Here is a 17538-nt window from a genome sequence, read left to right as displayed (position 1 = left end):
ATTACTCATGTTTTCTTTGGACCTCTCATCACTGGAGCGGAGAGATAGATAGATCGAGCAGCCAGGGAGAAGATGGATTATCACAGGTCTGCTGCCTTTTCCAGTTGGCATAAGACGAAATGTCTAATGACAGGAAACACCAGCAGTAGTTCCAGCAGAATTCTGGCAATATATTAACATGATTTGATGCCAAATTATAGTTGATTAAAGTAACATTGCATGGACTGGTGTTCATGTATTCATGGCGCCATCCTACCAGGAAAAAAGTGTTGACTCTTGTTGTCTGTAGCTCAACTGGCACAATGTAAGCAATGCTTAGGTCATGGCTTTGGTTTGCAGATAACAGATAAAATGACTATTTTGAAAGCATTGTAAGTGGTTTTGGAGAGAATGTGTTAAATGCATAAAATAAATGCAATCTATTGTCTGTTTAAAGACATTCTGTAGTGATAAAGTGGTACTGTAGATCTTGACAAAATCTCTGACTGGTCCTCATGTTAATCAACAGTAGGCAGATCAAGCGTTTTCCATGCCAAGAGATGAGGAATATAAGGGAAACATGCCAGTGCCAGGGTGCCAAGAGGATGTTGCAGCCAACATGACACATTTGTGTCCAATGCTTTCTACATTTAAACTGGATTATAAAAGCATTTTATATGTTTGTGCTTGAGTTTCAGTGAAAAGAATAAATCATCTCAAGGTACATGAGACACACTGGCATTTATGACAGCATCCAAGACCCTTGATGCAGAAGGATGTGACATATGTATAATTTCAGTTAACACTCTTGAAAATGATCCTGTGGTCAGTAAAGATAGAGCATTTGTATTTCAAGTCAACATTAAAAGGTGCTCATGACCCATTTTGCTTCTGTGATCAGATGTTTTTTAAAGATATTTATAGGATGGTGCTTTATTTGATCCTTTATAAATATTAAAAAGTGTAATAAGAGGGAAATAAAATAAGAGGAATTGGTAACATCTAGTGAAAAGGACATTTGTCTCATAGGTGGAGCAAGTTACAGTTTAAGTAATGTTACAAAGGCAAAAGAATCCTTTACTATAACTTTCAGCTGATGCATTGTGCACAATAAGAATAAGGTCAGTTTTGATTTTATATTGACTTTGAGTGAATAATTCACCACCAAAAAAAATTGAGTCAATTGAGTCCTCTATCCATAATATTGCTTTCTCCAGTAAAAAAACACATCTCGTCTGAATCAGGACAGAAATATGCGCAGATCACGCACTGTTTACAAGCAAAAGGAAGTGTTATTATGGACATTTGTGGTTTAAATGTCTTAATGAAGGACTTTTTTGCTTCACAAGACTTTAATTGATGGACCTGAGTCATATGGATTACTTGTGGATTATTGTGATGTTTTTATCAGCTGTTTGGTCTCTCATTGTGACGGCACCCATTCACTGCAGAGGATCCATTGGTGAACAAGTGATGTAATACTAAATTTCTCCAAATCTGTTCTGATGAAGAAACAAACTCATCTACATCTTGGATGACCTAAAAGAGTACATTTCAGCAAATTCCTTTACATTTCCTGCATTATTTTTTAGAAGTAGTAATGAATTCATAATCTTATTCTCAGTACACATCTTCTATGATATATCTTTCATTTTTCTCTTTCTATTTTGTGAGCTTTGAGTAACCTGAGTCCTTGAATCGATGAGTCAATTTCTGAGAATGTGTCTAGATATATTGACTGCCATACAATACTTGCTCGATTATATTCAAATGGAAATAGAATGAAATGCAGAGATGTACATGTGATGCACGGCACTGTGTGAGTCACTTATAAATTCTGTTTGTTCATATATTGTTTAACTTTTTTGTGCATTGCTGTACCAGATCTGTCTGGAATATTCGCTTCAGTGTGTCTTTGTTGGCATAGTCTAAAAAGCATTCTTCTCTTTTTTCTTTCTCTTCTCTTTTCTGGCCTTCAAGTAAGAGCTACATTTCCCATTTAGAGGTGAGCACCTCATTACTCCAGCAGCCATGGCAGACGAGGCCGACATGCGCAACGAGCTGACGGACATGCAGGCCAGAGCGGATCAGCTAGGCGATGAGGTAAGTACACCTTCAACATGCATAAGAGACACAGGTCTAAAAATAAACCCTAAATACAACAGCATCTGTTTATAAATAGACCCATCTCAGCGTGAAGGAGAATGAACACACCATGACTTCCAGCCATGCAGCAGAAGACAGAATCACTCTAAAGAGTATCTCTGAATGAAACTGTTTTGTGCAAAATGAAGCGGCTCTATATTAAGACTGCTCATCTATTTATCATGGAGACTAGAGTCTGCTTGGTGGAGACTGCTTGATTACCAGACATGAACAATGAGAGGTTCTCCACTCGTTTCAGAAAGAAACAGCCTAACTCACGGCACCTGCCCAGTGGGGATTCTGCACTGACTTTGATAGACCTGTAATCACACTGGTCTCCTGCTGAACAATCAGAACTTTGACACAAATACATGTGGAAGGGTGATTGATCATGTCATCAGAAGTTTAGTGCATTATTAACATGGCCACTGTGCATATGTCCTTGATTGTTTTACTAGGTTATAAACTGAAAAAACGGATAGTTCTCCCAGAAATATGTCATGTCAAACTTGTATGCAACAAAAGAAGATATTTTCAAGAATCTCGCCCATATAGTACAAACCAATGAAGCCCAAAACATAACTGGAACTCAGATTCATTGAATGGAGATATATACTGTAATATATATATATATATATATATATGCGTACGCGTATTCGTATTGAACCGTTCGGTTCGTTGGACTAATTAATTATATTTGGAAAATAAAAAAAAATTGTGAAATATAATGATATGCGTTCAACAAGGTAGCCCAATAACCCAAACGACGTAACAGGCAACGCCCCTGACACCCCCGAAGAAGAAAAAAACACCAACTTGTTTATGTTAGGCTACTCAGTCAGGCGCTCGCTCACTCAGTACGCGCAGAAAGCTCGTTGCAAAATGGCTAATGTGTTAAACAGACCAGAAATAGAAGATCCTCCAATAACCAACAGGTCTGGTGTTTGGGTGCACTTTGGATTCCCTGTAAGCTATAATGGTGATGGCAAGAGAGTGGTGGATAAAAAAACTGCGATATGTCGCATCTAGGGTACACCAGCGGGAATACAAAAAAAAAAAAAACACCAGCGGGAATACTTGAAACATGTCAACTCATTTACGCCGACATCACCTTAGTGTGTAAGTATCTGGGAAAAGACGAAAAAAAGGAGAAACATACACGAAACAAACTATCCCCGCAGCATTTAGACAGACATTTCCAACGGATTCAAACAGGGCAAAAGACATCACCACGGCGATTGGTAGGCTACATTTACATTATAGCCGCGGATATGAGACCTTACTATTTGCCATTGATTCTATCATCACCATTATAGCTTACAGGGAATCCAAAGTGCACCCAAACACCAGACCTGTTGGTTATTGGAGGATCTTCTATTTCTGGTCTGTTAAACGCATTAGCCATTTTGCAACGAGCCTTCAGCGCGTACTGAGTGAGCAAGCGCCTTACTCTGTAGTGGAAAACGTAGGTTTTAAGAACATGTTTAATGTAATTGAGCCCAGTTACAATATTCCTTCATGAGCCCATTTCAGACAGACCGTAATTCCTGCTTTGTTCCAAAAAACATAAGCCCTATAGAGAACCAATTGAGTAAAAACACACTCAATATAAAGAGTTATAGAGTTCCATATAAAAAGTTACATCTTTGTATTTGTTCATAACTAATATAACATTTTCATTTTTTTTATATAAGGAGCTGTTTTTGTTTTATACAGTATGCTGCTAAGAAAACACCATAGAAGATGGGTAAAGAATAGCTCCATCATTGTTCAATGTAAAAAAAAAAAAAAAAAAAAACATACTTTGATAGTTTTAATAAATAAAACATTTTTTTAAAAATTAAGGAAATTTATCTGCCAATTTTTTCTTTTTGCTGTATCTAAAATGTACCGAACCGTACCGAACCGAACCGTGACACCAGTGTATCGTATCGAACCGAACCGTGAATTTTGTGAACCGTTACCCCCCTAATATATATATATGGGCTTGGAACAAACTTGAGGGTGATTGAATTTGTTTTTGAGTGAACTATCTCTTTAAGAAAAAACATTATTGTCATTTTTATCTTAATCCTTAAAAAATGGCATTTTTGTTTTAACACTGCTTGAAGGTGAATTGTGCAATGTATGTGTAACTAGTAGAGGAAACAGACAAGTGTCACTAGTGACAAAACATTCAATCCACATCACCCCCACAATAATCCACATTACAACAAATTACTATTAAAAAACATTTTATGTAATGTAAATAAAGTTGCAATAAATGCATTTAATATATAGATATATATTTAAACTAATTAACTGAGAAATGGGTACATCTGAGTACATTTGAAGCATTCACATACAAGCCAGAAAGTAAACAAATGCTTCCCATATGCTTTTTTATTTTTTTCCCAATGAAATAGCTTCAATAAACAAGCAGATCATTGCATTAGATGAAAATGGACTTGCCAGCTGTTTTTCTTGACAACTTGTCAATGTCTAGTTGTTTCCACACATTTAAGTGGCACATGAGACAGTATTAACACAGAAAACATGACATTCTTCACCTTCAGTGGCACACATTGACAAGGTGGTGTATGGCTGGGTGGGGTATGGTGTATGATCTATGGCATTACTCTCGATGAGAGCTCTCTTAAAATAAATCAAGATCCCAGTAATGATCTTTAATCCCAGCCTGCTATTGAGCATCCTGTGGCACTGCCCAGTCATATTTCTTCAGCTCAGTTATATATATGGACTGGAATGGGAGAGCTTTAAATATTCATGAGTGGATAATGTTATCTTGAGCTTGGAACAGGAAGGAAAGGTGGGGGAACAGAAATGGCTATACATTCAGCTCAGCCTGAACTTGGAAGCCATTAGTAACATGCTGTCGGAACTGACATTATGGCCTTGTGCCAACTGTGGTGCTCAACTAACAAAATTCAAATAACAACATGAAGAACCAAACAAGCAGCTGTTGTGTGCATTTGGGGTAATAACAAGTGTATATTTTTCTTTCTACAGTCTTTGGAAAGCACTCGTCGCATGCTGCAGCTGGTTGAAGAGGTAGGATAGTGACTTTTTGACCTATACACACACACACACACACACACACACACACACACACACACACACACACACACACACACACACATATATATAATAAATGTATATATATATATATATATATAAAATAAAATAAATTGCACACAGTGATCACTTGATCACTGTTCTTGCTCATCAATTTGGCAGTGTATGAAAATCTGTTTTAACCAAGAGTTTGGTGCACTGCTTGTTTTCATGGCCACTGAAGGTCAGAAATTGAGATGGTGAAATACAGTAGCACCGAATTTCCGCTCAGTGATAAAAATCAATAATGATTTCAGAGAAACTCCATCTATGTGTTACTGATAGGGCAGTGGTGAGACACAGGAGTGAAAACGAGTCTTTCTAATGTCTAATAGGGATCAAACACATGTGTTCAGAAAAGATGGTTGCTTTTGGCATTATAAGGACCAGAAACCTAAATATTAGATTTAATGTGATCGTGAGTATAATTCATATTATTTATTTGGTTTATTGTTTAATGTTTTCTTCATCAAGGCTGCATTTCCCTAAACAGAAATAAAATCATAAATAATAAATAAAATATTAAGACTGCTCATCTATATATCTTGGAGCAGTGGATACTACTTGGCTACCAGGCATTTCTCAAAATAAATAAAAAAAAAAAAAAAAATACAGACATTTGAATGGTTGTATTAGTATTATATGAAGGTTCCTGCTCCAAGAAGAAACTGCTCTATCTATATTAATGATTCAGGCCCAGTACCAGGTGTTGTGAATTACATCTTGAAATTGGTCATCCAAAGTTGTAAACGAATCATTCTCTCACTTTTGCCATTGTTGGAAGAAAATGACATACTTGAGCTGCTAATGAACTTCAAAGTTCAGCAGTGCTGAACAAATATAATGTTCCCATCTGGTACTTGCATCTGTTTTCATAATAAACACTTCCAGTTACCATTATGCCATATGTCACTGATTAAATCCAGAGTAAATCCACATAGTTGTTATTATTATTAGTATAAAATGAGTTGACAAAACTGGTAAATGGGGATATTTTACTAAATTAAGTATTAACAATTTTTTTATTGCAAATAAAGATTGCTATAGGTACCTGGTGCTGTGATAACAAACCTCAATCATCTAGTTAAAATACTGAGGTGATGTAGGATTCACAATAAGATAATCAGCTATTTTATTTAGGTCAATAGATCCTTCATTTGCCTCAGAAAAGACTTGCCATATTGCATGCACAAACATGCTTCTCATACCTTCTCATAGTTCAAACCAGTGCTCTGTTTACAATTCAGAACTAATTTTAGCTTCATACTGTCTGCCACCTCATTGCCACCCTATTATTACCTGCCAAATGAAGAGAGCACTCTTGAAGAATTTCAATAGTCGTGATAACGCTATGCGCTAGTCTGTCCTCTGCTGAAAAGCTCTTTTATTGCCTGCTGTTCTTTTCTCATCTTATTTCTGACCTAAATATGTGTGAATCTCCTTTCTGTTCACCTGTAGGCTTCTCTCATTCGTTTGTTATTTACTCTTTTTTTCTTGCTTTGCCATTCTTGATGGATTAGAGTAAAGATGCTGGTATCAGAACTTTGGTTATGCTGGATGAACAGGGAGGTAAGTTACGGCGAAAAACATATCATGGAATCATTTAATGAGGTTGTGCAGTAAGTCATTTTCATTTGCTTATTTGAACTCATAATGCTTTGCCAGATGAGCTGTTATGCAGATTAAAGAAATTATTTAAACATAATTTATGATTATAAACATCAGGCCCGTCATGTCAAAAGCAAAGTTTAGAGAGTCTTGTAAAGAGGTAAATTGAACGATCGATGTTGCTGGTAATGACAAACAGCTCTCCTCTTCACCAGATGAAATGTATCTGTGTACAATCCCTGGGGCGAAAGTTTTTCTAGTTAACACTCATTGCTGTTTTAAGATAATTAGACAAACATACTCCATTTCACAAACAGTATAGGCATTTTCATGAAAAATAAAACAATAAATGATTCATCAATTATTTAACTCTGTTTAATAGTAACACTATAGACAAATTAAGCCCTTATAATGCTAGAGGCTTTATTCGGTTTTATGTGGATTAGAAAAAGTGTTGAGTTCTTTTCCACATGGAAGAGAAATTTTAATTAGTCTGTCAAAACAACATACAGTCTTTCTTCTCGTTGTGTTAAATTATGGATGTTGTGCTCTTCAGGCTGCCTCAGGACAATCCATTTCCTACCTTAAATGATCCCGCCACCTTTCTTGCCTCCAGCACATCTCATAAAGCTGTGCTCTGATTGCTTAATGTAATAGTCTCCTATAGCTCAGGTGGCTTCCATTTAGAAGTCCACTTCATATAAAGGGAGTGATAAGACAGTCACTTAAAGAACTACATAAAGCCAGTTTTCTAACTCAAGGGCACTGCAATGGTAGTTCATTAATCACCTTTTCAGCATTTTGAACCTACAACATCTGGGTACCAGCCTACAGTGTTAACCGTCCAAATGGTATGGTACTCCGTCTGTTTTATTTAAAGATAGAAAATGTCATGACATCAACCAGCACAAATTTGAATTTCTTTTAATGTTTGAAATCAGTTTTGTTACCAGGAGTGGGGTTTGAACCCACAAACACATTTATCCATTGGATTTTGATTTCAAAGGCTTAATTAACCACTCAGCCATCCCAGTCACTTTTTTAGGCTAGTTGTAGATATTGCTTCTCCAATATGCTTTCTATCATCTCTATAAGGAGGAGGGTTTATACCCATAAAGACATTTGTATATTGGATCAAAAGTCTGAAACCTTAACCACTCAGCCATCCTGGTTGTTTTGTCAGGTTCCTCTAGTCTCTAAGAGCACAGCTTTTCCACCCTAATTTATGATAGAATAGACATTTGTTACAAGTAGTGGGGTTTGATCCTCCAGAGACACTTGTCTATTGGAGCTTAAATCCAACACCTTAACCACTCAGCCATCCTGGTCACTTCATTTTGTTAAAACCCCCATTATTCCTTTTAGAGGTACTTCAGAACCAGTTTTGAGAAACCAATTTGTTGGTAACACAACCACATAGAGCTGTATTACTACATTCTTCTTAGAATTCACATTGATCTTGAGTGGGGTTCGAAGGTAAGTCAATATGTCTGGGTAACCAGGATGGCTAAGTCCTGGTTCACCATTATTGTTTGGAAAAGAAGTAAAGTAGCTCAATGTAAGCCGTCACAGTCTCAGTCAGTGAAGATGTGCTTTACATCACTGTCAACCAATGACAGCACGAGTCTCCCAGTGTCTTTCTCACCTCCTTCCACCTCTTTCTTCCATCACGCTGCATTTGCTCATGGGATTAGCAGCAAAACCCAATTAGTCGTTTGGCTTGTTGACAGTATAAGGTGGAAACCTCATATTAGACCCTGTCAGTTGCATTTAAACTAACATTTTTAGCTCAATTAAGGGCAGATGAACAAACACTTAAAAGTGAATCTTAATTATATATTTGTTTATTTTTATAAAACTGCAACATCCATTTTTACTCCCCCAGGGATTTTACAGTTTTCTAAAGCCCTAAAGGAATGTGTATCCCTTCAGTCTGTTGTTCATTTTAATTTATGAATGATCATCCATTACATTCTTCAGTTTACTTCCAATTACCACACTATAACTAATATTTAAGCTCCATGTTTCATTTTCATTTGCTCTTTATTTCTGTTTTGTTTCTGATCATCTTTCTTTCTCAGCATTTGCTCACTTTATTCACATGTTCGTAATCATCCTGACAGTTTCTTTTTATCAGTTTAGCTCAGGCAGTGGTGGCTCAGTTACAATGAGCCAGTGCCCAGTGATGCCAAGCATTCGTGCCAGCAACCGCTGGATTCCCTAAAGGCTCAGAAGAGCATCCCTATTAAAAAATATTAGCAAATGCTTATTGAGATAGTTCACTCAAAAATGAAGACTTGTGTTGTTCTGAACCTGAACCTTTTTCCAAGGAATGATTATGAGACTTTTGCAGTGCTGATTTTGGAGCTTGACAGCCCCAGTCATTCCCCTTTCAATTTCATTATCACTCTTAAAATATAGGTTCTAAAAAAGGGGTTTCACAGCAATGCCACAGAAGAATTATGTTTGGTTCTTCAAAAAAAAAAATTCAGTGAGCAGTTCTTGAAATAGCCATTTCATTTTGTTTATTAGTGTGAAGAACATTAAAAAAATCCAATGGGCATTATTAAATGGAAAGGTTCCATTGATGGTAAAAGTTCTTCATGAAACCATAGATGCCAAGAAGCATGGTGGGGTAAATAGTGACTTGCCAAAAAAAATGTCATATGGGTTTGGAACAATATGAGGCATGTAGATGATAACAGAATTTAAATTTTGGGTGAACTATTTCTTTTATTATTGCCCTAATTTAATCAAGGCAAATTGTCAAGTTGAGCACAAATTAAACAGTTAAATGCATGTGGGTGGAAAAGTCACTTTTTTATGTGCTCTACGCCTTATATGCCATGTTCTTGGCACAACTTAACCTACGTAACCATCCACCACATCATTCAAATATCTCATGTTTTGAGTTTGAAATGTGCTTCTGGACAGCTTAGATGTCATTTGTCATCATCGTTTGTCTGCAAGGATGCAAAGTCTCATTTCATTACTGTCACCCCTTTGTCCTGACCAGAACAACTCGAGCGTGTTGAAGATGGCATGAACCATATCAACAAAGACATGATGGAAGCTGAGAAAAGTTTAAAAGATGTAGGCAAATGCTGTGGACTTGTATGTCCCTGCGACAAGTAGGTACTGGTGAAGCGTCCAAGGCTCTCACCTGTCTGCTGCTGTCTGACTGTCTCTTGTCACTGTGAATGTTTAAGCCTCTCTCTTTCTTTTTGTCCCTCTTTTCCTCCTTGCCATCCCTTTCTCTTTCTCTCCATTTTCCTTTTCCGCACTCTTTATTTCTTTTGGGGGCGTAATTGACTAATGTTTAAATCAGAGCAACTGGAGCGCATCGAAGAGGGAATGGATCAGATCAATAAGGACATGAAAGAAGCAGAAAAGAATTTGACGGATCTAGGAAATCTCTGTGGTCTATGTCCATGTCCATGTAACAAGTAGGTGATGCTTGTCGCCTGCCTGCCTGCTTGCCTGCCTGAACCTGACAAATAGGATAAAAAAAGCACGTGGCCAGCTTGCACGCTCGCTCCATAGCTGCGACTTCCCCCCACTGCACTCTGCCTGGACTACTTCTCTGTGCATGGGGATGGTGGTAGAGCTAAGTCCGTCTGCAGCGCCATTGGTTAACCCATAGTTGTAGCTGTAGGCCCTGCTCTCTGCCGGCTGAATGCACAAATATGCTGGGCTCTATGCTTCACTGATCCATTGGTGAAGGACTGTTGTTTGTAAATGTTAAGTGCCTGCTTAATATGCATGTGCTACTTTTTGAAATGCAAGCATTACACATTCCTTGAAAGAACTTTGTGGACCACAGATTAGAAATTAAAACATTATTTACTTGAGGCTGGCAGAGCTGGCTTCTTACAAAAGGGTTCCCTAAAAGGCAAGCATGTCACTGCATGTGGGTAAAATGGTGGAAAATGTTATCTTGGCAATATACTGTATACGGCCTATGTATTGGTTATATTACAGCTAATTACTAATTATGTGCTGTTCATACCTTAAAGGTGCAGTGAGTCTTTTTTTTTTTTCAGAACAGTTCTAGTCCTCAAAATGTGATCGATTGAGTGGCACTCCATCTGCTGGTTGTCCTGTGACTGTCTTCATTTATTCTGCGATTTGTCAAAAACACTGATTTATTCAGGAACCAAAAAAAATGACTCTCTTTGAGTGAATCAACGAATATACTTATTTTTAAAAATTCATTCAAAAGCAATACATAATTCAGGAGGGAAACAAGTGTTTGTGAGTGAGTCACTGAATCATTTTCTCAACTGATTCATTCAAAACCTGAATTATACAGGAACAAAACAAGCGATTTTCAATGAGTGAGTCACTGAATCATTTACAGAACCAATCTGTCATTGAATCGATGTTTTGTTTAAAAACAGTAATTCATCCAGGTACTAAACAAGTGACTGCCTTTGAGTAAGTCAATGAATCATTTAATAGATCCGTTCAAAAACACTGATTTTTTCAGAAAATAAACAAAAGAACATCATTATCCGAGGGTCATTGCTGATATAGAAAACAATAGTGTGATATTGCAGAATTGTACGGTTTCAAACATAGCTCATCCAATCAGAATTTAGAGGAGAAACTCCTGTTTTATAAAATGGCATACAAGGATTATTTGAACAAATGACTAAATATTTACACTGTTAAATACATTGTATGGGAAGATGAGACAATGAGGTAATTCATAGCCTAATGCTTTATAGGAATTGAAAGTCACTGTATAACATGTTTGCTTTTTTCTGTTTAGATTGTAATAATGATTTCACTGATTGATAGATATTGTTTGAGGGTTGTGGGTAGTTTAATTATTCACTGGGAACTTAGTAATTAATGTTAAAATGACTTGGTAATTAAAGAAAAAAATGACTCGGTGCACCTTTAAACTTTGTAAACGCACAAACCCATTCAAACAAGTTTTCAGTACTGTAGTATCCAGGTGGACACAGACATTGATTCTCATTATTCTCTGTTTCATGAGTTGCAAATATTATGTTAATAATATTGTGTGTGACCAACTCTTGCAAAATGGTGCAGGCACTGCATAAATACACAAGTGAGCAACTGTCACTGGCTGAAAAGTGTTAAACGGTCATCAGTGGTAATGCAGGCCATCGCCACACGCCAGTTGTTTGATGAAGTATTTATGAATGTTAACTATCGGGTAGTTTCTTATTCCTTTTATGTATTTTGGCTTGAAGTAATCAAAGTGTAAAAGAGCAAATCAGTAATTTTTCTTTTACTTTTAAAGTCAGCATGAAAGGCAAGTTTGCATACTGAATATACAATGGGAAAATGTAAAGTGGGAGCTTGATTTTATGCATCACAAATTGATTGGATTGGGAAATTGGTATTTTTATGACAGTTGGTGTGATTAGAGGGCTTATAGGTTCAAGGGTGATGCAAGTTATTACATTTTGATGAAAGATAAAGAATCATGCTCAGTGAGACTAGAATGAGCATTAAGAAGGTAAACACGCTCAATTCTGATTTCATGTTGACTTTAAAGCATGTGCAGATGAATGTAAAGGAGATTTTGGCTAACCTCAGAACTTTTATTCATGTTTCTTTTTAAAGACACGCACCTGTGTCTGTGTCAGTAAGGATTAAGGTCACGCTTTAGTCTCACTGCCTCTGGTCAGAGCTTTTCATATCAGCTCATGTAGTCACAATGGCAGTAAGGCAATGCTTACAATAACATATATAAACAGCCCTATCTTACATAAAAGGTTGAACTTAAAGGTAATAGCTTATAGAAAAATCTGCATTGCTTAGAGAGTTGCTGTGAGCTTTGTTCAGACAACAAACAGAAAAAAAAATAAAAAAATTGTGTATTCAGACCTCAAACTTGTATAGTAGGTGATATCCAATATTTTACAAATCTGACTCAAATCACACTTATATATTGTTTGAAATCCAATTAAATTCAGATTTTTTTATCTGTATTTGGCACATAAGCACCATTGGAGCTGAGACAAAACTTTCCAAAACAATATTGGCTTATCACTAGGGGTAAACTAGAAATGTTTCAGGGCCTGTGAGGGGGAATTACCAAGATCCTTTATGGTACAGCCTTCTCAAAGGGTCTGTGGGAGGTTGGGCATATTAATAAATAAATATATATATATATATATTCTGGGCCTTTTGAATGTTAGCAACATTTCACAGTTTTGTGGAAGAAATTCTCTTGGGATCATGTAACACTCAAAGGGATAGTTCACAGCAGCATGAATATTCTGTCATCATTTACTCACCCTTATGTCATTTCAAAGTTTTCATCTGTGGAACACAAAACAAGATATTTTAAAGGATGCTTAAACTGTTTCTGTCTAGTGTAAAGTGTATTGTAGCATTTTTATATATATTTGAAATTTTTCATTTGTCTGTTATTTGTCATGCTTTTGTCCTTTTTTAACAACTCTTCTTAAGCTTTAATTTATTTTTATTTCAGTTTTAATTTTAGTACTTAAACTTATTTATTTCAATTAGCTGTGAAGGGGCTATATAGTAGATTTTCATGTAAGTGTAAATATTTAAAAAAAAAAATTTTTTAGTTTTTTGTATTTTCTATATTATTATGCATGTATATATATATATATAATCTGTATTACTTTGTACCTTCTGTTATTAAGGGTTTTTTTTCTTTTCTTTTTTCTTATGTGTTGCACCGACAGAAAGACAGAAAATCTAATTTGAAGTTTGAATCAGTAAACGGTGGCAGAATTATTATATATTTTCTTTAATTTCTCTAAGTTACTCTGGTGTCTGTTATATACTGGATAATGACTGTCTGAACGAGCAGGTCCGATTTCATCACTTACAGAATCACTTGCTAAAGATCAGATTTGATAAATGGCTGCGGTGTGAACAAAGCCGTAGATCTTTATACTGAGTGCATACTATTACGAAACAGCCTAATTCCCTTCCCCGGCTGAATGCAATGCATGTTATTTGTTATGATAAATGTTTTTCTGTTGGTTTATTCGTTTTAAGTGATGAAGCAAACTGTATTTAAATGTTTAATGAATACACTTTGTACGTTTGGAATAGGTCTAATCTGTACTCTAGCTGAGAACATGTTAATCCTGAATGTTTCTCTTTGTCTCTTCACCTTGATAATTGTTATGAACCTCCTTCAATTAACTTGTCACGTCTCCATCATTTTCTATGTAATAGTCTGTCACACCCCACTGTACATGTCGTATGTTGGTTAGTTCCAGAAAAGCATTGTTCATTTATTCAGTAACACCTTTAGTGCATGCAATTTCATAACATGCAGATAATCCTGACCACCATTTCTATCTGCATGTAGTTCCTCTCAGTGTATGTCTAGTGCTGTATTACTTAACACCGTTCAGCTTCTCACCCTGTCTCTCTCACTTCCTGCGGTTGTTCAGGCTGAAAGGTGGTGGCCAGTCATGGGGTAATAACCAGGATGGGGTGGTGTCCAGCCAGCCGGCGCGTGTGGTCGATGAACGTGAGCAGATGGCCATCAGCGGAGGATTCATCCGCAGGTCAGTTACTTAGGAGAGATTAGTGCAAATACATTTCAGTGAACTCTGGTTATGAGTAACCTCTTAAGATAGAGTCCTAATCTTAATTTTATTTACCTTAAATGCAATGTAATTTGCTTAAAGTGTCTGCCAAATGTGTAAATGTAATTAAAAAATTATATATTAAAATAACAACAATAATATATAATTATAATATTTAATTCTCATTAATTTAATGTGACAAATACTCTGATATTATTTAAATTGTAAAGTTGTAAAGTTAAATATCAGGTAATATTTGACTGTCTTATATATTCAAATTCATTTAGACTTTTATTGCATTGCGATAATATTAATGAAAATTAAGTGAAGCCTAATTTCTAGTACTGTAATGCAAAATAATGTTGGTAAAATCTTTTTCTAATTAATTGTAATGCAAAATAATTAAATTGTAAAAAAAAATATTACTGTATTAAAGTAATATAATGTGGTATGTAAAGTTAAGTGTACAGTGTATTTTTCAAAGTTGTAAATAAAACAAAGATTATTAGAGAATGTTTTACAAGAAACTTTTTCAGTCTTTCTTATTCAAATGTTCTTTTTTTAAGTCAATGTAGACTTGTAGTTATTTATTAAATTTACTAGCAGTTTCTGAGAATTTCCTAATTTGTTTTAGTGTGGTGTTTAGGTACAATACAAGTAAATACAAGGGAAAAATTTAACTGGAGAGTTTTTGAGAAGATCTGAAAAATTTGGAATAAAAATAAAAATGGAATATAAAGTCTTGGTGCTTACTATTGCTATTTGTTGCTATGGTTATAAGCATCACCTGCCAATTAAAGCAGTGTATTGACTTCAGTTACCTGTTCATATGGAAGTTTTTTGATCATTAGCTCTCGCCTGCTGTTGTGTGGACGGATCAGTTTGAGAGACATGTTAATAAATACACTTGTCAGTCCCAAACGCTGACTGTGTAAATGAAACCTAATTGTGCTGTGGTTGTTTTCATCTATCTGTATCAGCAGTAAGTACACTGCGCTTCACTTGTCAGTGAGTCACAAGGATCTCTATAATAGTCTGTTGAAGACAAATGTCCGCTTTGTGTCAGTCTGTAGCTGCAGGCAAGTCAGGAATGGTCATGAAACCACTGAGCTGTTGTCTCCTGTCAGTCCGCAAACAGAATGAAATGTTTAGCTAGAGTCTACATACAACTTAATTGTTTCAGACAGTTGTTCAAGTCATGCTTGGTACATTATGGAAAGCTCTACTAAACCCAGTCTGTTTTTCATTATCTTCAGGGTAACAAATGATGCGCGAGAGAACGAAATGGATGAGAATTTGGAACAGGTGGGAGGTATCATTGGTAACCTCCGCCACATGGCTCTCGACATGGGCAACGAGATCGACACCCAGAATCGTCAAATCGACAGGATTATGGATATGGTAAGATCATGATTACTCAATAAAAGAGCCTCAATACTGACTGCTACCTCTCTCATGAGATAGGAGCTTCTAATTATACCACAAGATCCTTGTTTGTGCTTGCTATGTCACATTCCACTGTAAAAATACCCCTTTGAGATCAATAATTGTTTGGAATAGTGCGTTTATGAATTCTGGATCGTAAATGCATTTTGCATCACTATTACTATTGCTCTTAATCTGAACCTTTCAGAACTCTGGTTTTCTGCATGAAATTCTTCACATTAATATATTATTCATTATTGTTATTTATTATTCTTAATGTCAAGACTAATGTAACATAATGCTAAGAAAAATTAAGATTTATTTTTCTTCTCAACTTGAAACTTCAGGATGACTTAGAATTATTCAAATGAAGTTCATATATTAAAAATTATTATTCGTATAAATATTTTAGATATATTAATATATATTAAAGTAGTCTAACTGAATTAAAATGCTAAAAAAGACACTAAAATCAAGAATCTTTTTTAATAACTATTGATTTTATTGAAGAGCAATTGATGAAACTTCAGGAATCACAAAATGAATTGTGATTCTCAATCGGGGGGCTCAGCAAACGTCCAAAAGCTAATTTAAATAAATATGTAATTATGAATAGAATTCAATGTAAAAAAATTATAATTCATATATTTAAATATTCTAACTTAATAAACTGCTTACAAATAATTAAGTTTTCTGGAATCACAAAATTAATCATGATAAATTATTAATAAACATTAAGACAATTAAGCATCACCAATTTTCAGTACTATAAAGCATATATAATATGGTTTTCATCTATAATAATAATATAATTTGCTCTTTTTAATTTAATGTGACAATAAGCTGATATTTTAAAGTTAAAAATATTATTGTAAAGTAATAAATCAGGTAATTTATATTAAAACCATTTTTGCATTGTGACATTATGTTCATGAAAATTAAGCACAATGTATTGCAGAAAAAAATTATATATTGTTTAAATTGTAAAGTAATAAACTGGGTAATATTTTTTGTAATTTGTGCTGAACAAAAAAATACTGTATTATATCATTCCCAGTTTCTTTTTGATTACGTGATATTACGTGATACCATATTATATCTGTATCTATTATTTTTGTCTTCCAGGCCGATTCCAACAAAACCAGGATCGACGAAGCCAACCAGCGCGCCACAAAGATGTTGGGAAGTGGCTAAACCCCTGCGAGAAATGCTTTGGCTCCCTTTTCCCTCCCCGCTGTACCTGCAAGAGTGCACATGTGCTTTTACCGTGGTTTCACCTGACCGGTTTTCACACATGCACTTATCAGCCCCTCTACGCTCTATCTAGGAAGTGTCGTCGTATGTCTGTCTTAACCGATAGTCTAGTAAATGTTCACATTTACTCTGTATCTTTCTCTCCAAAGGTTAAATGTACATAGTGCATATTTGATGGCTAGAGCCCATGTCAAGTTTCTTCTTCTTCTTCTTTTGATGGTTACTTTGTTTTTTAAGTGAACATTTATTAAATATATAAACACACATTTTTTGGATGAAATTTCTTAAAGGTTTTCAATCATTTGTGTGTCCATGCTCTGTGTTTTACGCTATATAAGCCATGGTTCATATTCAGATCTAGCGAGACAGGAGATGAATTAAGGCCCGTTCACACCAAGCACGATAACTATAAAGATAACGCTAAAAATATAGTTCTAAAAATCGTTCTCAATAT

At 35.4% G+C, this 17538-nt stretch overlaps 1 protein-coding gene across 2 annotated transcripts in view; it reads left to right on the top strand.

Annotated features, from left to right (window-relative positions):
• Window positions 1-17538, top strand: part of LOC132111373 (synaptosomal-associated protein 25-B-like) — a 33095-nt gene extending 15557 nt beyond the window's left edge. Inside the window, exons 2-8 of one of the 2 annotated variants that reach the window (XM_059518597.1) lie at window positions 1960-2082; window positions 5134-5175; window positions 6759-6807; window positions 9863-9977; window positions 14268-14384; window positions 15662-15806; window positions 16956-17538. In XM_059518597.1, the coding sequence (XP_059374580.1) occupies window positions 2011-2082; window positions 5134-5175; window positions 6759-6807; window positions 9863-9977; window positions 14268-14384; window positions 15662-15806; window positions 16956-17024 (609 nt within the window). In that variant the 5' untranslated portion in view covers window positions 1960-2010 and the 3' untranslated portion in view covers window positions 17025-17538. Of the gene's footprint in view, window positions 1-1959; window positions 2083-5133; window positions 5176-6758; window positions 6808-9862; window positions 9978-10174; window positions 10293-14267; window positions 14385-15661; window positions 15807-16955 lie in introns of both variants that reach the window. The other variant, XM_059518596.1, reaches the window with a different exon arrangement.

The sequence above is a fragment of the Carassius carassius genome, chromosome 31 (assembly GCF_963082965.1).
Source record: "Carassius carassius chromosome 31, fCarCar2.1, whole genome shotgun sequence".
NCBI classification, from domain to species: domain Eukaryota; kingdom Metazoa; phylum Chordata; class Actinopteri; order Cypriniformes; family Cyprinidae; genus Carassius; species Carassius carassius.
This window is presented reverse-complemented; position numbering and strand designations above follow the sequence as displayed.